The sequence below is a fragment of the Aethalodelphis obliquidens genome, unplaced genomic scaffold (assembly GCF_003676395.1).
Source record: "Aethalodelphis obliquidens isolate GAN/ISIS:26980383/991018 unplaced genomic scaffold, ASM367639v1 scaffold5, whole genome shotgun sequence".
In the NCBI taxonomy this organism is placed as follows: domain Eukaryota; kingdom Metazoa; phylum Chordata; class Mammalia; order Artiodactyla; family Delphinidae; genus Aethalodelphis; species Aethalodelphis obliquidens.
In genome coordinates this window covers 2582528-2605911 of record NW_020837949.1, presented here as the reverse complement: position 1 = coordinate 2605911, position 23384 = coordinate 2582528, and the positions used below count along the sequence as shown (strand labels likewise).

The 23384-nt window shown below is 47.3% G+C and overlaps 1 protein-coding gene across 1 annotated transcript; it reads right to left on the bottom strand.

The window, feature by feature from the left end:
* Positions 1 to 16981: 16981 nt before the first annotated feature.
* CNPY1 (canopy FGF signaling regulator 1) lies at positions 16982 to 23061 on the bottom strand. Its single transcript, XM_027101281.1, has 3 exons — positions 22918 to 23061; positions 21076 to 21172; positions 16982 to 17019 (listed from the first exon to the last, which is right to left on the bottom strand). Exons 1-3 carry the CDS (start codon positions 23059 to 23061, stop codon positions 16982 to 16984), a joined length of 279 nt encoding a protein of 92 aa, XP_026957082.1.
* Between the last annotated feature and the right edge of the window lie 323 nt (positions 23062 to 23384).

Below are 23384 nucleotides of genomic sequence, written 5' to 3'. Positions count from 1 at the left end.
ACTGCTGGGGCATCTGCTCAGAGCGTTTGAGGTTAGGTCCCCGCTGTCGGCAGGGTGTGGGGAGCTCCCTGTCTCTAACCCAGGGCTGGGTGACTCTCAGCCAGCAGGGCTGCGGCTGGCGGCGTCGGGACGGATAACAGCAACCAGGCGTCCAAGGCAGGACGGTATCTCGGGAACGCCCAGGACACACTTGCCGGGCTGGTGCCCCTCTCGTGGGCTGGGAGGAGGACCCAGGTCCTGCAGTGGGATCAGCAGTCCTGCTCCCAGCTGAGCCCCCAGGGCCTCCAACTCTGGGGAAAGAGAGAAGAAATCAAATCAGGACATGATTCTGAAAAATAGAAGAGGGTCACTTTTTCCCCTTCCTATACAGATTCAAATCGTCTTTCAATGGGCTGGTTGGTTCTCGCCACCAGCAGGAGGCATTTTCTAAACATCCAGATGTGAGGGACGCAGCATGATGGCCACTGTCCTTTACTATCTGTTCACTGAGAAAGTCCAGAAGGGGAAGACATGATGACGAATTAAGTAATGCCTTTAAATGCACTGATCATAACAGCATCTCAGATATTGTTACAAACGTGAGACCCTTCGTTTATCCAGCCTGTTGGCATTGCTTAACATAAAATGAATTTACAGCTGTGTCAGGATGCTTTCAGTCACCGGGAACAGAAAAAAACAAGTTGACCTGGCTTCGACAAGCCCCAAAGTCCAGCAGTAGGATAGCTTCAGGTAAGGCTTGACCAAGGCTCACAAATGTCAATAGGGCTGGTTTCCTTAGTCTTTCCCTTTGCCTGCCAAGGTGTTGGATTCATCCTAAGACTTCCTCCCTGTATGGATACAAGTTGGCTTCTGGCCCAAATGGGGGTCTCAAGCGTCCTGGTTCAAACCCAGAAGAAAAGGAACTCCCACCTCTGGGTCGCATCCTTGGAGAGAGGGAGGCTCCTTCCCAGAGGCTCCCAGAGGACATTGCTTGATGCCTCACTGGCTCAGATTGGGTCATGTGCTTTTCCTGAGCCAATGACCAGGTGATGCGGTGACCGACCCGCCCAATCAAGGCCCTCCCTGGACCTGGGGGTGGGTCAACCCCTTCCAGGGGTGGACGCAGGAGGGGCCCTTCAGAGGAGGGGTCCCAGGCAGGCTCTGTAAACGGCCACAGTCCTAGCCTTTCCGGGTCCCTTTGTCCCCCTCCCCTCTCTCCACCCTGGCCCAGACCTGCTGGCTTAGTGCTGAATTAGAACTTGTTGGCTATTCTTCTTGGGACGTGCTAGTGTCCAGATAACTCCTCCAGGGTTTCTGGTCTCCACTCACCCCACCGTGACCATCGAGAGCCCCATGCGGGGTCAGGACACCCGTTTTCACCACAAAGCATGATGCCTCCTGCTACGGGACACACTGAGGTGTGCACTGGGGCACCGCTCGCCTCGGCACCGCGCTGGCCCAACAGCGACTTTCAGGGTCTCCTGGGTCCTTTGCTCCAGCCACTGGCTCCTTCTTGAGCTGTGACCCACGGCATCACTTCCCTTGTCGCTGGTTCCCTGGAGCCCCATTTTCATCTCAGGAGAGCAAGGTCCGTTTGCATCTGGGCTCCAGGTCACCATGGCTACCATGGTGTGATGGAAGCTAGCTGACCTGTGAGGGTCACCTGAGTAGAGCTCCTCCCCTGGTGACCCACCAGACTCTCCTTGGCTTTGGGAAGCCAGCAGTTCCTTAACTGTCCCCTGTGGCCGGCTGTCCCTTTCAAGCAGCACATCTGGCGTTCTTCAGAAATCCCCTCCCACCCTGGCTCTGATGCTTTCCCTGCAGGCTGGTCCAGCCTCTACGGAAGGCCCCTCCCCGGCCTCACTGGCTCACAGCCCAAGCCCCTACTGGGTTGTCTGACTTCTAAGGTCACAAATCCTCTGAGAATTTGAGAGACCCTCCAGAACTCTGACTTGACTCGTCGGCCCCCAGGCCTACCAGGGACTCACCTCCCACACCCGCAAGACGCCTTCCTAAGGCCGCTCACTGCTCCGGTAAAGTTGCGGGGAGCCCTAAACAGGGGATCGAGGAGCGGGGTCTTCTGAGGCTATCGGTCACGCACCGGGTCCTGTGACCCAAAGACCCTTGCTCCTGGGGTGCCAAGCCTGCGGGAGGGGATGTGCTGCTCTGTGCGTCCCCATCACCGAGGCACGGGGAGGACCGGGAATTACCGCCACTCAGCAAAGGGTGCTGGGTGACCTCTGCACACACATCAGAGAGAACGGAGAGTGCGACTGCCTGTAATCTGACAGCCTGGACAGAGGAGGGGCGGGACCCGGCGTAACTGGGAGCTTCTGCCGCCAGGGGGCCAGCACTCTGGGGAGGCCAGGGGCGGGCTGTGAGCTCGAATCTCGGCTCTGCCACTGCCCAGCCGTGGGAGACTGGGGTTGTCTGTCTGTGCCTCGGTTTCCCCCTCGCTGGGGCTATCTTCACTCTGTTTCTGGACGGCTGACTGCATGCCCATGCCAGACAGCTGGACGCCCCTGTTTGCCTCGTCTGCCTGGAACCATCCGCCCTGAGAGCCAGTCTGGGCCTGAGGCTGAGGACCGGGTGGCCGGAGCCCAGCTGCGCCCACACAGCCCCGCACGCCCTCTAGCGGGAACGTACAGCCCACTTCCTCCGCCCCAGCCCTACTCGTCCTTCTGGGTTGGCTCAGCGATTCCCAGCCTTTTCAGGTGAAAGGACCTCTTTTTAATATCCAAAGACTTTAGATAACCCGATGGTAGTTATAATTTTAGTACTTTCTGAAAAAACAGACAAAAAACAACTTTCAGTTCCATTGGGCTTTTTTAAAACATCTTTATTGGAGTATAATTGCTTTACAATGGTGTGTTAGTTTCTGCTGTATAACAAAGTGAATCAGCTATACATATACATATATCCCCATATCCCCTCCCTCTTTCGTCTCCCTCCCACCCTCCCTATCCCACCCCTCTAGGTGGTCACAAAGCACTGAGCTGATCTCCCTGTGCCATGCGGCTGCTTCCCACTAGCTATCTATTTTACATTTGGTAGTGTATATATGTCCATGTCACTCTCTCACTTCATCCCAGCTTACCCTTCCCCCTCCCCATAAATGACATTTTATCAATCACATCAGCGCCCTCATGTATTTGAGGTATAATTTATATATGTGTACATCTGGATCCACTCACAAATACGTACGTTTTATGTGTATATATATATATATATATATATATATATATATATATATACACACACACCACACAGCCACAAGTATATCTATATAGAGCTAGAGTGTTACAACGAAGAGGTCCCCAAATACAGTATATTCTGCAAGGAACACAGAAGTTAGTTCTTCTCTGGTGACACTTCTGCAGGGACAAGGGCTAGGTCACGGGGCAGCTCTGTCCCCAGGGATCATTTGGAAACCCAGGCTCCTTCCCAGCGCTGTCCAGCAGAGCTGTTCGTGTCACCCAATATGGTAGCCACTCACCCATATGGCTGTTGGACATTTGAAACGTGACCAGTGCAACTGAGGACCTGAATTTTAATTTTAGTCAATTTTAACTAATTTAAGTTAACTGCCCCCAGGACTCTTGGCTACCATGCTGGGCAGCACAGCTGTGCTCCCGCTGGGGCTTCCCCGCCACCTGCCCGGTCCAGGCTCCGAGTTGCCTGCCAGTGTAGGCTCGGCGCAGCTGGAGGTGGATGGACCTCGAGGAAGGAGCGGGCTCACACACCCTCACAGGGGTTCGTCTCAAGGCCACTCCTCGATGCAGAGAGCCCGGGCAATGGCCTGACGGGGCAGCCACACCCCGGGCTAGGAGATGGTGCTATGAAAGGGAGAAGGAGTTCTGGTGGACAGCTGCTGGTCTCAGCTGTGCTACAGACACCTGCTCTGTGTTACGTATTTTGTCTGTAGCGCTAATTGGTGAAGTATGGGTTTGTAGGTCCCTTGCGGTATGTACATCCCCCAGGGGTCTGTGCCCAGAGGGTGGGATCACCAACCTGGCTCAGCCCGCAGCTCAAGCCCTTCCTCGTCCACACGACGTAGCCAACCCGAGCCCTGTGCCAGGCAGCAGGCGAAGGACGGATTGGAGGGACGTGGCCTCCCAGAGGCCAGGAGAGAAGTACAAGGCCTGCATGGGGCACTAGGGCATTGGAGGTAGAACCCCGAGGAACAAGACTGAGAGGCAGTGGAGCAGCTGGGCAGAGCGGTGCCGGTGCTGGGCAGGGCAGGTGCGCTCCCCCGGCTCAGGCCTTTTCCTGTCCCTCCTGGGCCCAGACTGTCCTCCTCAGCAGCGGGGAGAGAGGCCCCTCCCACCCAGCACAGGCTGGGATGACCAAGGCTCAGCAGCGGGGAGAGAGGCCCCTCCCACCCAGCGCAGGCTGGGATGACCAAGGCGCAGGGGCGGCATCGCTGCCAGCAAAGGACTGCGCCCTGCTGCTGAGCGTTGCTGGCTCTTCTCAGCCGGCTCTTCTGTCACAAGCCTGGGTCGGCCACCAGGAAACCGGGAAGGAGGGATCCTTCAGAACAGGAAGCAGTAGCTGGGGGACCCCCCTTCCCAGGGTCCCGGCCCCTGCCCCCCCCCCCCCCCCCCCGCTCCGGGGAGTGTCCTGAGCACCACTGACCAGGACATCATGGTTCCGAAGCCACCAGAAGGGAAAGGGTGAAGGGGCCACGCCCCAGTGGCCGCCCGGCCTGCATGCTCGGCTGCCTGCTCTGTGCACTCGGTCTTTCCAGGTGGGAAGCGCTCAGCCCAGGGAGAAAAGGGTGCGCATCCCAGGGACTGACGGGGCAGCTGCTCTCACCAGAGCCACTCTTTTAAATTTCTAATCAGGACCCAGAACTAGGATGCGTCCCGCCCCTGCCCGCAGGGCTCGGTGGGGACCGTGAGCCTACAGAACATGGGGGCAACCCTGGTGGGAAGTCAGGAAGACTCAGACTCCAGGGGGCTGAGCTTTCCCAAGATGGGAACCTGTCAGAAAGTGTTCATGTGAAGGACAGAGGGGCCCCTGGGCCAAGGCTGAAGCTTTTCCTGGCACTGGGACAGTTGCCCGCTAATTTCTAGCAACACTATAGAGCAAAGAGCTGTTTCTCCACCAAAACTTCCCCCCACCCGGCAGGCCCCACGGCCAAGCAGCACCTGAGGGGGAGCTGCCTGAACAGCTGGACGCGGGGCTGGGCTTCTAGAACCTTCTTCCTTTATCCCTGGAGCCCTGGGCTGCTGCTTCTAGCCCCTCCTCCAAGAAGGAGGTGAAGCTGAGGCTTGGGAAGGGCTGATCCGAGGCATCGCTGCCCGTCCCTTCCGACGGTTGCCATGGCTGGCCTCAGGCATCCACGGCAGCCCGCAGGAAACATGGCTGTGGGCTGCGATACAGCGGGAGAGAATGGGATGACGTGGAAGACAGAAATTTTTTTTTTTTTAATGTGCAAGCAGTTTAGGGAACCAACAGACAAAAGGAAAAAGAGGAGACAATCCCACAAAGGCTGGAAGAGCAAAGGGAGCTGATAGGATGAGAGGCGGAGTGGAGAGGGGAGAGCAGGCCGCCGATTAGCATCTGAGCCAGAGAGCAAGGACCAGGCCGGGAAGGCCTTGGGGGCTCCCAGGACGTGGGTGTGGGCACTGGAGGGAGGGCAGGCAGCCCAACGTGGGGATGCGGGGACAGAAACATGACTGAAACAGGCAGGACAGGGCAGGTTGAGGTCCACAAACAGCCACGAGAGCAAATACTTACGTGCATCACCACGGCCGGTCGCATCCGGAATTTCACAGAACTGCAGTCAGCAGAGGATCTGAGCAACCATCCAGCCAAGTCCTTCGTGCCCAGGGAGGGCGGAAGCTCCAACCGCTGAGGCCAAGGTCTCCCCGGGTCCCTCCGTTGCAAGCTCTTTCCCCAGCACCGCTCACCTGCCTCTTGTTTATTGCATAGTTATTTTTATTGAGATGTAATCGGCATGTAACGTTATACTCGTCTCAGGTGTACAGTGTAGTGATTCAGTATTTGTTGCAAAAGGACGTGATGTGCCGCTTGATGACCACAGTTAACAACCGTACTGCCTACGGGAAAGCTGCTAGGGAGCAAATCTAAAAGTCTGCATCACAAGAAAAAGCATGGTAACGAAGGGAGGTGATGGAGGCACTAGACTTGCTGTGGAGGTCATTTCACAACATTTTCAGCCTGCTCTTCAAATGCGCAGTCACACTTGAAAACTGGGATCAAGAAACCTGGAAGGAGGAGGAATAATGTTGAGAGTGGGAAGGGTCAACACTGGAGAGAAAACACATGGGACAGGAAGCGAGAAGGGGCAGAACTCGGGCTGTGAGAGAAGGTTGAGGTGGGCAGAGAGCAGGGAGGATGGGGAAAGATGCAGAGAGGATGGGGGGCAGATGCTGGGATGATGGGGGGACAGATGCAGAGAGGATGGGGGGCAGATGCTGGGAGGATTGGGGCAGCTGGAGCCAGGCTAGGAGCCATCTTCCTCCATGAAGGCTGGTAGACCCAGAGCAGGAGATGGGGAAGAGGTGGTAGGTTTGGGGTGGGGGCAGTATGGTGAAAGGTGATGCAGCAGAGATGCAAATGCCAGGGGGATGTGGGACAGGAAGACAGCCCCAAGGAAGTGGCAGAGGGAGTGAGGGTCAGCTTCCTCCGTGAGAGCTCACTGGGACGCTCAGAGCATCTTGGGTAAAGGAGGGATGACTGTCCATCAGTCAGTAACCCTGCTGCCCTGGGATGTAGGAAAAAGCGACAGGAAGAGAAAATTCAGGGGAAGATCTACTTTTAATTTATGAAAAGGGAGAAAGAGTCCAACTGCCCAGCTTTTCATTTAGATTATTAGTTAGATGAAGAAATAATCACGCACTGTCCCATTCTTTTGGGTATACATTACTGGAAAAGTATGAAATCAGTCTATTTGGGGGGTATACTTCCCTCAGAGTCCTTAATTTTGTAAGGAATTCTGGCAACGCAGGTCCCGAAGACCCAATGGTCACATCTCCTTTTGCCACCAAAACATAGGAGGTGGAGCTTACAGTTGACTTATTTGTAAATATTTCTTTTAAATCTGAACGTTGGTCTGAAGGATTTCTTCAAGCAGCCTTGTTACTAACTTTACAGTGCCCCCCCCCAAAAAAGAGCACTGGTAGTTGGATTTTGGGGGGTTTTCTCAGTTGAAATGAATCTTCTAATTCCTCCTGGTAGAGCAAGTCTGTTTATGGGGTTTGGAATTGTGTTCTGTATTATCCATAAAGCTTTTTCCATTTCCTAAAGTGCTTTTGAGAACGTTTTGTAGCTTTACTAATAGTAGCAAATGTCGATTGATCTTTTTGGAAGCATTTCAGGATGAAATCATGGATTAGTATTCATTTTAAGACTGGAGGCTAAGGAGGGGAGAAGTTGAGCCAGACCAACTGGTCAGCACCTCTGACGGGAGTACCAGAGTGGGGCTCTAACTAGCTGTGTGGCCTCGGACCAAACCGTTAGCCTCTCTGTGCCTCATTTGTCCTCTAAACAAGACTGCTTATTTCTATTTGCTTTAGGGCAGGAGTTCTTCACCTGGGTTCTGTGAATTTGGGTGGGAAAAATTCATCCTTGCTCTCATCTCTCTCCAGCTGAAATTTACCAGTGCTTTTCATTATGAAATAGACATGATGATGCTACAGCAGGATTGTATTGCCTGTGACATTGTTGCCAATTTAAACCAGATATTTTTGTATCATGTTACAATTGTTACAGATAATAATATCGTTTCTGCTCTGTGTCTGCTGCTTCAGAATTAGTGATTAGACCTGCTGCTGGACCTTGTTAGTTAACGTATCAGTAAAGAAGCACACATCACAATTAAAATACATTTTATAACTATTTAAATCTAATTGGTTTCCTTGAGGTCTTGTGTATTTCATTTTACGCATTTAAACATCTTTGTCTAAGGAGGGTTCCCGGGGCTGCCATGGCGTTAAAAAAAAGTCAAGAAGCTCTGCTTAGAGGGGTATCGAGGGGGTTGAACATTTGCTGAAGGACCAGCGGCTCTTTAGGGCAAAAAGGGGGAAGGGCAAGTTCAGAGAACAGTGTTGCTATTGCAACGATGAACTCAGTGCAATGGCTCTGGGGGGCTAAAGGGCTCTGGGGTGACTTCCTGACCTGTCCATGTTCAGAGCAGCCAGTTCCTGCAGGAAGGCGTCCGGGCCACTCCTCCCGGGTCTGTCTGTGCTGGCACACGTAGGCACCGCATCAGCCACCAGCGCCCATCTGTGTCGGTGACCCAAAGTCGATGGCATGGCGTTCATGTTCTGGTGTTCAGCCCCTGCCACCCACGCAGCGCACGGTGGGCTGTGTCCTTCTGCCACGCTGCCGTGCACTTCCCTGTCGTGATCTTAAAGAGACATGTGGCCCTGGACAAGCCCGGGGTGCTACCCCCGAAGTCCTGCTCGTGGCGAAGCAGACTCGTGTCCACGACTGTGCGGGGCTGCCTAGGGGTTCCGGACCCCCTTCCCGTGTCAGACACTGGGCACCCCAGGGAGGCGCTGGCGCTGCAGTCAGGACACCTGGGCCTCTGACCGTGGTCACCCTTTCTTTCCAGATCCTGGTTTCATTTTCCTTTAATTTTTTGGCAGCGCCACGCGACACGTGGGAGCTTAGTTCTCCAACCAGGGATCGAACCCAGGCCCCCTGCGTTGGAAGTGCAGAGTCCTAACCACTGGACCACCAGGGAAGTCCCAGCTCCTGGTTTCCTCATCTCCAAGTGGAGATAATAACTGTATTTCTAAACTAGGTCATTGTGAGGGTGATGCCACATGGTGCCCGTGGAAGAGGTCTGTAAACTGTAAAGGGCTGTGCCGTGTTCACCACCAGCGCTGCAGTTATCAGAGCAATGGAACACTCACAGGGCAGGTGGGGAGGGGTGTGGCGTGGCCCGGCCCGACTCTGGGTGACCAGCCCCCCGGCCCACAGCCCGGGAACCGCTCCAGGCGGGTGTGGGTTGGTCCAGGTTCTGTTGTCCTTGGACTGAAGATGAAGGAATTTGCCCAACAGGGCAGAGCTCTCCTGGATGCCAAACCTCCCCAGGAGGACGGGCGGTGTCCTAGGACTCCGAGGGCGTCGTGGGGAATAGGGACCTAAGGCCTCCCTGGACCAGGAGGAACTGGCCTCACGAGGGCCGTGTGGGGACCCAGGGCAATTCACGTGACCTTGTGCCAGCACTCCCGCTTCCGGAGATTCAGCCACAGGGAATTCCCTTGAATTTGCTGAAGACTCAGCCCCCAGAATTCTCCTCTGCCTTGCGCACAATAATAAAAACACCGAGGATAATCTAAATGACCTAACATAGGAGATTAAACACATGTGACGTGTGTGATACAGGAGGTAGACGCTTGGCAGCCCCCAGAGTTCATGGTGTAGAAGAAGATGGAACAACTCGGAAAGGATCCCACAACACGTTGAGTGAAAAGCCCAGTCACAGGGCAGGAGGAACGACGTCGAATTCACGTCCCTGTGCCCACACACGTATGTGCACAGACATACGTACACGAGGTACACGATCAGCTGGGTGATGAAGTTGAGAAAAGTTCTTTTCTTTTTAAAAAAAATCTATGTTTTCTAAACGCGTGTATTTCTTTTTACTTGTAAGAAAGAACGTAGGGGGTTTTGTGGTTTTCATTTTGTTTTGTCTGGTGCAGTTCTCTTAGTCGGGGCGGACCGAGGCGGCCACGGTCACCCACCTGTCCCGCCCCCATCTGCTCTGAATGGCGCTTCCAGAACATTCAGGGGGCCGAGGGTTCCCACGGTGCGGCCCCGGTGGGCCCCAGGAAGAGAGAGCAGGGGGCAGCAGGCACTTAGGTGGTCCTGGGTGTGGCCTCCCGAGGGGGATGGGGAGAAAGACCATCGATGTCCCCTCAGGGGGCTCGCGACCGCAGAGGTCGTGCCGGCAGGTAAAGCAGGTTCGCGCGGCGACCCGTAGATAAAAGAAGGTCCGCTGGGCAGGGCCCCTCGGCTCCCTTCCCCCTGCCAGGCTGCCGGGACACAGGCTGGTCACAGGTGCACCATCAGACACAAACATAAAAGCTCTAAAGGGATCACAGAGCATCCAGCTCCTCTCATACACCCTCACCTCTGTAAGAACCTGAAGTACCCAATAAAAAGGCATGCTTTGGGGACTTCCCCGGCGGTCCAGTGGTTAAAAGTCCGCCTTCAAATGCAGGGGATGTGGGTTCGATCCCTGGTCGGGAAACTAAGATCCCAAGTGCCGCGGGGCTGCTAAGCCGCCACACCACAATGAAAGATCCCGAGCGCTGCAACTATAGAGCCGATGCAGCCAAATAAATAAATATTCTTTTTTAAAAAAAGAAAAATACTTAAAAAATGAAGTGCTTTCTACTGTACTGAAATTTACCAAAACTAGATGAAATAATCTTCCAATCTGAGCTTGTGCGTCGCTTGACTCTCAAGTAATGCCCATGTCCCAAGCCCCCAGATGATTGCAGTTCCACGGAAGCCCAGATGGTGGGTCCCCCAGGAGGTCCAGCCCTGGCGTGGCCCCTGGGTGCATGTGGAGGCCCTGGGGGCCTGATGGGGCCCCCTCAGCATTCCTGCCAGTCCCGCTGCAAAACCAAGAACAGACTGAGATCAGGCCGTTCCCTGTCCCTCAGCTACGTCCACCCGCGGGGAGGCTCTTCCACTGAGGTGTCCCTGAGGGCTTCGGGGCGAAGACATCTCTGTCCTCGGCGCCTGGCACTGGGCAGCCTTCACGATCTCCTCGCCGTATCAGATTCCTTCTCTCACTCCTACCAAAGGCCACTGACAGGAGAATACATCCTCCAAATCCAGACGCTGTTGTTGGCTGGGCTCAGTGTCCGCATTTCCTCACTGTCTCCAGTAGGGCCCTTTCCGTCTCTGCATCCACTGCTGATCTCAAAGGGGCTGGTCGCCCGGGAAGAGGTGACCCTTGCAGGAGGAAGACAGGAGACCGGCCCTGGTCCACCCAAGGAGGCACCAGCTCTCACGCCAAAGACTCTGCCAAGGCCGCCCTCCTCACCTCCCCGTTCCCACGTCGGGGTCCCGTTCCTCGGGGCCTGGAGGGTGCCCTGCTCACGGGCATGGCCACCTTTCCTTGTGTCTCTCTCAGCACCCCCCACGGGGCCCTGTCCCGTGCAGGGGCCCGCTGGGCACAGCCAGGTGTGCAGAGAGCAGGGGCATCTCAGCTCTGGGGGGCTTGACCGGGGGGAGTCGTGATGGGGACAGTTGCTATGAAATGAGCCCAACACAGGGCAGGTGCCAGGCGTCCGGCAGTGGTGCCCGCCTGCCCCAAGTCTGCGGGTGGACGAGGGGCTTCGGGGAGCGGGTGGGTTTGGGCACGTTGCTAACTCAGATCTGACTCTGAAGCTCCATTTCTGCTGCCAGACTAAGAGACGGGCCGTCAGCCGGGCTGCCTCCCGGGGTTCAGATCAATGAAGACAAATGGGAGACAGTCAGGCTCCAGCCTCCCTGTGCTCACAAGGCTTTGTGTGAGCCCAACGGGCTGGCCGGCGGAGAGTTCGGCTCCCATGGGACCCAGGACAAGCACCGTCGGGTTCAAGGGCGTGGGGCTGCTCAGAGCAAGGAGGCAGGACCCCACAGACGACCAAGGGGCTGCCCCGCCACGGGCCCCGTGCCCCTCACCTGCCCAGGGTGCCCCCTCGGTGCCCGTGCTCCGGGGCTCTGCGCGCGTCACGTGACAGCCTCACCAGAGAGCAGTAGGGTCTCTGGTCCCCAGCTTGGGCCCTGAGTCCTGGGGTGGCTGCAGGTCCTCAGTGCCGGGTTAGTGCAGGAAAGGGAGCTACCGCTGCTGGGAATGAGTCCCAGGAAGGACAGAAACTGAGGCTCTGCTGGATCTGAGCCTCAGACACTAAGAAGATGGAAAAGAACAAGAAAGAAGTATTCCTTTCTCAAGGCTGAGCGTATCACACCCTTAATCCGAAAGGACAGTCAACAGCTCGTCCTGGGCTTTGTTTTAACACGAACGCCGCTCCAGATGCTTCTCTCTCTGTGGAAGGACCTGCACAGCCCCAGGAGGAGGACGGAAGAACGGCTGACACGGAACAATCAGCGCACCGACAGGCACACAGGTCAGCCTGTCTACCGCTGGCCCAGACCCCTGGGGTTTCCACTCTCAGAACGGGTCCAGGTTTTCGTGCCCACAAAGTGTACAAAATGGAGCTAATTTGCAACAGCTGCTCTTCACCATTTGGGGGTATTGCTTAAAAAAACCCACTCAAGTGACCCTTTAATCTTAGGGCTTTAATATTTAATCACGGCTCTGATTGCATATAAAGGCAGTTCGAGGGTATGTTTTCACCTAAAGGTCTCATAATTTAATAACACTTATTGAAGCTGCATTTGTATTAGATTTTGCTCTGTTTTAATACCGTGTTGCTTTAAATAGGGTCCATTTTTCATGGGGACCAAAGAGTCTATTTTTTGGTTCTCTGCTTTCTTCTACGAACCACAGGGCATGAAGATGCTTAATCAGGGCCCTTTGATGAAGAACAACAAAGCCATAAAGATCATTTCTATCAGACAATGAAGATCACCTGACTGAAATCTTCTCTCTCTCTGTGGACAATGGTGTCACCCCCAGGATTATCGTCACCTTTCATGGGCTGATATCAGAGAACATGCAGCAGAGAAATCCCCACTTGTTCAGAGAGCAGCTTTGAGGCAAACCTTTCACATAAAATGTCAGGATACATTCTAACTCTTCAGGTGCCAACCTCTCTATTCAAGAAGTTTGAAATTGGTATTAATATTTTAACTTATCACTTACAGGATCTTTCCGAGTCGTGGCCACACTTAATTAGCTGACACGGGGCTTCCAACGTTCCATTATGTAACTTACGTTCCTTAGATGTTGGTTTATTAACAATCCCGAAAGGAGAAAGAAGTTACTAGAACCTTTGTCTGCTCTGAAGCAAGGCATGTATGCCTCTGACTTGCATCATAGATCAACCAAGTCGGCAGTTCAGGAACTTTGTCCGACCCTGTGGTTCAATGGAACACGACTCTATTCTACATATTTAATTGCTTACATCATTGTATTGGGCTATTCTGTACTGGGCTACTTTGCGCTATTATGTTCGGTGGGGGGGATACAATTTCGACCCACCGTTCCTTGAAATCTGAGTTCCACAATCATAAGCCATATTAGAATAACATTCTAATACATTTCCCATGTAACCTCAGAGCATTTTTTGTTTTCCAGTAACTTCTTAACGAATATGTTTCATAAATATTTTGCTGTTGTGTTTCTATGTGTGTTATGATGGAGGGTATAGTTTTTCTTTCTCGAAGATCTTGAAAATCAAGATGGGAATATAGGGATAATTTTTTCCCTTAAGGAATTAAAGAAATTTCTAGACACTTTTTTTCTGGGAGCACCCCGGAGCAGTCAAAGCTTTCACGGACCTGCCTGTGTCCTGACTTTATTCATATCTATGTATGTAGGTTTGTAGGCTGAAGCTACGTACCTATGTTTCTATCTACCCATCCATCTCCGGAGTCCCCCGAGAATCGGGACGGGCACAGACCTGTATCTGATGTTTTAGACTCCACTTCCACAAACTGTCCTTAGGAAGCAAAGCTTGAGGTTTCAGGTGATGGCGCTACAGACAAATGAGCCAATATTATATTAAATTTAATCACCATCTCCTTTGAGCAGGGCAGGTCCTGAAAACAGACAAAAAGAGTGGATCCTGCTTCCTCAGCAAATACATGTTTAGGGCAAGGGGCAGCAAGTACGAGTCCCAGAGAGAACCATGCCATTTCCTGCCTCTTTTCCTAGGTAATTTAGGGGCAATGACTTTCAGTTTCATTTGACCTTTTATTTATTTAGTTCCTGGCTCTAAAAGCAAATAACCTGAGGAATTTAAGAAACTTATAAAGGGAAATTAAATTATAGGTTAAAAATCATAATAAAAACACATATCTAATAGGTATCCTTTTTATTGTAACAGTATAATATCGTTGTTAATTGCATTTTGGTGTAAAACTATGAAATATGCCATTGAATGGGTTTCAAGGTTTAAGATTAGCTCACAGATTTGTATGAGATTTTAAAACAGGCTACACGATCACATCAAAGACTCGCTTTTCCTCATATTCCATTACCATGTGAATTTTAAGATTGATATATAGTTTAAAATATTTATTTAGATAATGCTATTACATATATGAATAAATACCAGCCAAGCAGAGAAATAGGTATAAAAAAAGAGAACCAGTTACTGACTTTTTTTTAGGGCTTGCTTTAGTAAATCAGGTATTGATCTCTCCCATTTGGGACTTTGCTCTGTTCCACTCTCCACTCCTCGGTGAAATGGATTCATTGGTCTTGGCTTCTTCTTAGCAAATCGTAATCCACACAACAAAATATAAGCTGTTCATCTCAGCCAATTTGGTCTTTTCTTTATGAGGAGAGGCTCACAGAAGTCTTCCATGGAGACCCCAAAAAACCATCTCCTAAAAGTACGATTTGAAATCATCCACCTGAAACACGTCTTCTCTCCACATATTATTTTAATAAGCATTATAAACCTCTCCCCACCTATTCTCCCGAGATTCTCTTCTAACCCAGAATTAGGTGCTTTTCATGGACTGTAAGAAACTTTTCTGTCACACCCTAGGTGTTGTTTTGTTTCTTTTTCTTCCTTTTTTTTTTTTTTTCTGGCTTTTTGCTTTTGCTTTGTTTTTGGTCAATAAAAGTCATTAAAAGGCAGGAATGTGTTTGGAGGCCTGGCAAAGCCAGCAGTTAGCTACTCTCTCATCATTGTTCATTAGCAAAAGCAGTGCAGCCTCACCACACCCAGAGGGAAACTTAAGAGTCATCGCAGCCATAAGAAACGCAGTGGCTCACTCAAATGTAGTGTTAATCAGTAACTACAAACGTTCACATGCGTTTAACAAGTTCAATCTGGAAAGAAAAAAATCATCTAAGTCATGAGATATTGAAAATCTTGCAAGAGACAAGATTATTTTTACTGGGAAGTAAGAAAAACCTGAAAAGCCCTATTTAGCAAAACCTTAAGATATTCCCCATCAGAGGCAAGATGTTTGGTTCTCTCCAGTCAAAGCAGAAGCCGCGATAGCCATGCGAAACAGCCATGAGTGGAGGGAAGGCACACCTCCCCGCGGTCCTTTAGGTGGGAAACAAAAGCCCCAAATCTCTTAAATTCTACGATTAGCATTAGTACTGTCTAGATGTGAGAATGTGTCAGATTTACCATTGAGGGTATGGACGGACCGCAGCCAACACTTCCACAATCACCAATGTTATGGTTTTCGAGGGAACTTCGTGCCGGTGTCTCTACATGTTCCCGTGAAGAAACAGTTTGGTGCACTTACCAAGGAAGCCTAAGTTAGGAAAATGTTTATGACTCATTCTTTGAAATACGAAATTAAACTTAAATAGCTAAGTTTCCTAAAGTTCTAGGGACTATGTTTTAAGTCACAATTTTACTGCCCTACAGAAAAGTGATGCTCATTATTCTTAAACCCTCTTTCCATTTTTTATCAGTTGCATGCAGTGCAGCCTCATCGGGTTATAACATGTAGGATCTATACTACTTAGCCAGCTACAGACGTATCAAAATATCACCAACCTTCTCAGTTTTCCCAAATAAATGAAATTAACTTTAAAAATCTAACTTTTAATGAGAGTCGAGGTGGGAAAAGGAGAAGAATGGAAACCTCTTTCCCTTCATTTTGGCAGATTTTTCTAAATGTAAGAATTGTTTCCTCCTGACGAGTCAGTTGAGCGGCTTACGTAACGTGCAGAATTTCTAGGCCATCAGGTAACATATGGCAAATAGCTTTTGTTCTGGGGACTTTGCTCTATTCCACTCTCCACTCCTCAGTGAAGTGGATTCATTGGTCTTGTTTTATTCTTAGCAAATAGTAATCCACACAACAAAGTACAAGCATCCTACCTAGTAGATTCTCAGAGACAACAATGGGAACGTCTTCTATCAAACAAGTGTAAAATAGGTCCTGACCTTTGAAATGATTAAAGTTCTATTCCAATGAATGTAAACTTAACAGAGACAATGAAATCTCCAAGAGTGAGATTATTCCTACACTCTGTTATTAACGTGGTCAAAAGGCAATGTTCCATAAGTTCCCACCTCTCCTTCCATCTCCACACCTACAAAAACATCCACAGAAAGAATGATAGGTTGGTTAGTAGTAAAATCTACACGCTAAATGGTAGGTGAAAGTCTTTAAGAAACAAAGGCACGACAGGAGAGTTTGCAGCAAAACAAAACGTGGCCACTGGTATCATCCTTTGAGACTACATAATGACAAATATATGAATAATAAATCAACTTTCTAAGTCATTTGAATTCAGGATGTACGCGTCAGGGAGGCCAATAGAGTTATTGTTCCCTGTAGAAGTACTCACTGTTTTTTATGCATTGAATTAAATTTTAGAAATTAAAAAGTTTTTAAACTTAAGGTTTCTAGAAATTTAAATTTCATTCCTGATATAAAGTGAGTTTGCTTCTTTCAGTGATAGCCACACAGCCCAGAAAAATTAACCTGGAATTTGCAGCAATATGTTTTCTTAATTTCATGACTAATCAAGTATTTATGAAATCTAGTTTTTATCAAACAGAACACTATACTCGTATATGTGCGTGAAGTATACAGTACACGTTATTAAATCCTTATTTCATTTATGAAATGTCTTCACTTTTGTCCTATTACTGAGTTAAATGCTTTCCTGCCAAGCCTGTTTGTATCAAAATCTACAAAGGTAATTCGTTTCATGCACTCCTCAGCTTCACCTATAGAAAGAATTGGGGCTCGTCATGATGCCAAACAAGAGATTTTCAATAAAATATCAAACATGAGACAATGCAGTATGAACAAGAGACGTAAAGTTTCTTCTCATGAAGAAACATGAGGACAGAAATGCAGACATTGACCTTGGGGCTGTGACTTGTCTCTCCTCTAAGTAGCAGCGTCATTCCTAGAGTTCAGTGTGATTAGTAGAAGTTTCACACAGACCTGGAAAAAAAAAGTTAGATGGCATCACTGTCACATTTAACACCAGCCCAGAAGTCATAATTTACTTTCTGCAAAAGCACATTCTTGTGGAAGCACATTTTTAAAAAAACTTTCTTATGGACATTTTCAAATACGCACAAGAGTAGGAAGACGAATGTAATCTACTCCCCCGTAGCTCGGTCAGCCACTGCTATTCCTGTCCCATCTCCAGTATTTTTTCCTGGAGTATTCTGAAACAAAGCCCAGGGGTTGTATCATCTTGCCCGTGGTCATGGGAGTACTTAAGGAATATTCGAGACAGGGAATCCGTGTGCTGGGCATTTAATCCAAGGAGCAGAGAGGCAATGACACTTGGATACATAGTACATTTCCAACTGGAAGCAATTAATGCCCGCTCTCTTTAGACTGGGCTACGGTTTATTTTAGCTACGTAATTTATTTCAAATAGGAAATAGGCCAGCCTTCGTATTATTTTGTATGATTTATTAGCCTTGAAGGTAATTATTTTGAATATTAGAATTTAACACCCCCATTAGTGCTTGGAAGTCTATACAAAAAGGTCAAAATGCTTTTACTTTAAATGTAGGCTACATATTTCTGGATATCTGAGACCTATTCCATCTGTGGCATTCAAAATGATCGTGTCACAAATTCGCATCGGTCTGATGTTTTTAAATGTTGAGATTTGATATCAAAGCAGAAGTGATATGTATACAAAACATGGTTATGTATTTGTGTTTATACCCTCACTCTACCTCATGAAAACCTCCACAGACCAGAGTAGCCACTTATCCATAATCTAGAGTGACATGTTCTACCTTGAGTGGAGTATAGCTGTCATTTGAATCATGACCTTATATATTATCAAGATTTTAAAATACCATTTTTACTTCAAGACATTAAAATGACAATCTGGAAAAGACTGAGTCATGTGCCACAAAACATTCACCCAGGAAAATCTAACGAACTCACTTTTATTTCATGCCTAGGAAAGAGAAAGAGATGCATAAGAAATAACCTGCTACCACTATTACTGTCTCGTGCCCCCCAAACAAGGTGTATTTGATAACTTTTCTTCTATCCAGTGAATAAAGCTATAGGGGCACCTGCAGATCCACCTGCAGACCCACAGCCTTTCACTGAGACGTTTTTCATTCGTTGAAAGGATGACACATGTTCATGAAAATCTCACTACATTGTTATTTTTAAAGCCAAACACAGTCATTTTAAGTTTAACATAAAATATGTTTCCTCCATTATTCCCCATTTATTTTGTGTAGGGGGTGAGCCTTAGAATATTAATATTTTAAAGAATCATACATGTGTTAATTAACTACATGGGGGGAATCCTTTCACAACGTACACACATATCAAATCACCATGATGTACACTTTAAATACCTTACAATTTTCTAGGTCAATTATACCTCTACAGCTGAAATGTTAAAGTCTGTGAATGAGCCCTCATCTGCTCCCATATAATTGTTAAAAATCAAGTGAAAAGGTCTACATGAAATAGAAAAAGGCAAAATTCACACACACACACACACACACACACACACACACACACACAGTGTATATAAAGGGACTAAACTTCCACTCAAACCTCTAGTCCTAGAAATATTTATCTTTGAAAAGATTATTCATCTCCCTAAAAGCAATGTGGACATTTCACGAGCTCTCAGTACAGCGTCTGCTCATAGTATATACTAGGTACAGAGTTACTGGTTAATGTAGTTTTCATAGCCTCCAATAAACACACACACACACACACACACACACACACACACACACACGCAGAGTCATATTTTTAAAACATTATTTAAATCGTGCAGAGGGATCATAGCAAAACTGTGGTACAACAGCACAAAATAAAGCATCGCCTTTACAAAACAGAGGGTGAAGGTCATGCTAGAGCAGGAAACTTACTGTACTTGTATTAGATTATGTTTAAAAGCTTCTGGACTTTTTATGCAATACGAGAGTCTCACCTTTTCCACAAATTTCCGAAAGCATCCCAACATGTTAAAACGTATTACATCTTTGTTGTTGCAGTCATTAATTGGAATTATTCTCATTGCTCTGTCACTTTAGTTTTTTCCTGGCTAAAATGTTTAAGTTTGAAAAACTCTTTATCTTGTCCTGAGGTTTACTTACTTCAATAATAAGGGCGGTTTAGGAGGGCAGGGACTCTTCTCTCTTTTTAGGATTACTGTATTCCTAGTTTTTAATTTATAAGTGGTTTAGAACATCCGTAAGTATGTTTCACAGATAAACAACCTGAAAAAACTCACTCCATTTTACTGTGTAGCAGCCATGCGGTGGTTTACTCTTTGGAGTGGTTACTTTGTGTTCTCAATAGTTCTAGGGCACTGATACTTATGTTTACAGTGTAAGCACTTAATCAGTTTTTAAAAAATCGATGCAATTAAGAATTATTTGATCATGTTTTATTTTACACTAGTAATATTGCACATATCCTAAGTTTATGCTTTACACTTGTATTTTCTTTAGGATAATATTAATTTTTATTTCTAATTATAAATATGCAGAAGGAATGAAAAGAGATAGTTAATATTATCGAAATTAAGCCAAATTGCTGCACTTGGGAACAGAGTCTTTCCTCAGAATCTTATTATCTGAGGCAACTACTGCCGTAAAGAGTTGGTGAAACTTTCTTGAGACTTTCGTAATATCTGAGCAGGTGCTCATACAGCAAATGATTTGCATTTACCATAGCTGATTATGACAAGCCCAAATCCTTTATGAGGAAAAAATAGGAAAACACATATTCTCAGCATCGTTACATTTTTGCTTATATCTTAATGCACACATTCACCTCTGAACAGCTTGAAAACCTTCCAAAATAATTTCTTTGGGAAATTGTGACTCTGCACTTATTTACGTGAATTTCACAAGTTACAACAGTAAATATCAAGATCAATGGAAAAAGCTCTTGGATCCCTGGCTATATCCTGACTGCATCATTTCACCACACTCTCCTTCAAATTCCCAACTAAACTGGATTTTAAACAGAGAACAACCCCATTATCTCCTCAGAGTGAGAAAACGCCATCACGTTAATGGAAATTTGTTACTTTCTTGTTCAGTAACTTTGGATGACAAATATTTATCTTCTACTCACAGTAACTGTTATTTTAAGGACTTCAGCACTAAATTTGATCCTATGGCTGCAGGCATATTATACTTTATTATAAACAATTGCCAAATGCTAAACATCTCAAGCTTCCATAATTGCATCAAAGTATTTCCCCAGCTTCCAACCAGTGTCTTCATAGATCACATTCAGTTTTTCAAAGATCTCTGAAAAGAATGTACGACTTGTACTACATTCTTGTAAATGTATTTTAAAAGTATCAACGTGATACAGACGACGTGTGTTCAACCAGATGGAGGGTCGGGTCAGGGTGGCCCTGTGTTTCAACTCTGTACATAGAAAATAAACTTCTGGCAGTGTTTTCTAGCTTCTTATTGTGCGTATGCATGTGTGTGTCTAGGAATACGAATCAAGTATTATCTTCCACCCTCTCCCAGAAAAACATTTTTAAGAAGTAGGTAGGCTAGGAAAGGAACTTGAAAAAAAATCTAGCACCAAATAAACAAACAGAAAAACGTTTGAAATTTCTTACTAAAGAAAGGTCCCACTTTCTGTTGGTGGAGGTAAGTACACAAGTCCTAAAGGGATTCTCCTTCCCTGGTCCAGGATGGAGAACCCACAGCTCTGAAAGTTCAAAAAGAGAAACACTTTGGGTTCTTGGATTCGTGCAACTGTGCTCCTTCCCAATTGGAAATCAAGCATCTTTAAATTCATTTAAAATGTCGAGGAGAAGAAGTGCAACCAGCAAAGGCCTCAGAGCCCTGAGGTCTGTGTGCTTTTCTCTCACATGGCGTCGTTTCTGATTCAGTGGAGACCCCGTCAGGGGCAGGGAGACAGCGAGGCTTGGTTTGAAAAAAAAAAAAAAAAAAGATGCTGCAGTGCTGAGCTCAAGGGAGGGGTGGGCCAGGGAGAGGGCGCATGCTACATCAGACACAGTACCTGGTTTTTCATTGCACAGCTTGTCAGCGAGGTAGTGTGCCTCCTGGGCGATAAGTGAGAATATTTCATCTTCGTACTCTTCCATTATAGTTTCACACTGTAGAAACAGAATAACAACATATGTGGATAGATATGCACTCACAGGACATCTTGTTAGGAGAACTTGTCACAGTTTTATTAGCTAAAAATATAAAATCATGTTACCAAGGTGGTCCATTTTATTAGCCCTTTTGGTTTAAGACGACATTGCATTGGATGAACCCTCTTCCCAGAATGTTAATTGAATCATTTTCCTGAGACTTGGCTAACTGATTAGTCCTGTTGAAAGACGAGGGTGAGGCAGGAAAATGGTTCTTTGTATTTGTTCCTCTTCCTCAAACTGGAATGGAATGCAAGGAACAGGAGGGATGGAGCCCCTATTTATGGAGCTGAAAGTCTTCGGGATTTTTGTTTGTTTGTTTGTTTTGAAACTTTAGAGAACACGGCTCCTTGAAATGGTTAAAGCAGTTTCCTTTAGATTTAACACAATAATCCATTTTGTGGTTTTAAAACAGGGCCTGAAGTGTGAAAATAATTAAGCTTTCTCAGCAACCAAAATACAAGTGCATCTTCAATTGCACTCGGGATAACGGGGCTTTTCAGTTACTCAGGAAAGTTTCTCTTCATACCACTTAAGGGGTCCATCCGTAATTTCTCTTTGCTTCCCCCCACCCCAAATCTGACATTTCAGAGAAGAGGGAACTCAAATGTACCCACGCACCCAAAAATCTTAAATTCGGACTAGAGCGTGTGTCTGCGTCGGGGAAGCACAAGCTTAGGAACTGTGGTGGTAAAGAGTGTTCACTGGAGACTAGTAACTCATTTTCCGAGTTCATTAAGTGAGAAGCTAAAATGTTTTAGATGGCATTTAAAAATATTTAAATTCCACTATTACATATTTATGGAAGACCTGTGAGATACGAACACACTTCGTCACTGTGATTCCCATTCTACAGTACTTTTAGCCCTGAATTATTGCCTTGATTTTTTAATTAAAATGAAATCTTCAAAAGTCAGCTGCAGCCCTTATACCAGGGCTGACATTTTGGCCAACGTGTGAACCAAAGACATTTCTCAAACAGGCTTTCCCATCACTTGGTCTGACTCAATAGCATTAAGTAAAGTGAAATCTCTTGCTATATATTTTGCCAGGCACATTCTAGAGAGCCAGAGGCCAGCATTCACGTGAAATAAACATTATGTTGGGAGGAAATGCGGCATAAAGCCAATTATCATACTAAGCCTTTGTTTGGGCTAAAATACTTGAACGAATGCAGGAAAAAAAAATTCTCCCTCTTCTGTGAAGCCTTGGGGAAAAAAAGTGATGTGTGTCACTCTCCCTCCATCATGTGGCTATAAATATTTGAAAACGACATTCATTTTAATTTGGATTTTAACCTCGGAAACACAGTCCCTGATTCCTGACGTAGGAACTTGTAAGAGACCTGCCCGGGCACGGGGAGGACCGAGTCCTCTTCCCAACCGTCCCCAGGAGCAAAGCAACATGCAAACTGTGCCTCCAAGTCACTGGGATTTGTAACGCACTTTCTGGAAAATATCACTTAACTGTCTCCACGGAGATGAAATACCACAGCCCCTAGGTGTCTCAAAAGGCAAGTCACTAAGTGCGCGGTTAACACTGAGAAAGCAGCAGGACAACAAAGCTAATAGATAACAGTTTAATGGGCATGTCTTGAAACTCAACAAAACCCCAAACAAACAGCAAAAAAAAAAAAAAAAAAAAAAAAGTACCAAAAACATGTTCATGGAGTACGGAATTCCTCTGCGAAGAAGATAGCTTACCGAGAATTTCAAATGTCTGTAAGCATCAGAATAAAAAGAGAATTTTAAAAATTCTTTGTATATTTTGTCTCCTCTCCTTGGAGCAAATCTCTTGAAAGTCTTCTCCTTAGTCACGGGGTCTTCTTCGAGCTTGTAGTCATTCATTCGCTCACACACTTTATCCAAGAGGTCTGTGAGGAATGCCTCCGACTGGGCTAAGGGAATCTGTGGAGAAAAGCCAAAAAAGGGAGGAAACTCGTCTTAACGTTGATATTATTTAGAAGACCTTCCCCTGAATGCACGTGGCAGCACACCCCATCCCCCAAACAGTATTCCTGTCCTGATACAACATGTGCACAGTTCTATTATTTACATAATTTAAGGGGTTAGCCTAAATTCCGGTTTTTAAAAAGTGCCTATGTTCGAAAGTGGACAGAAAAACAAACTTCTATTCAAGCTAGAAACTATACTTCTACAGGTGATAATTT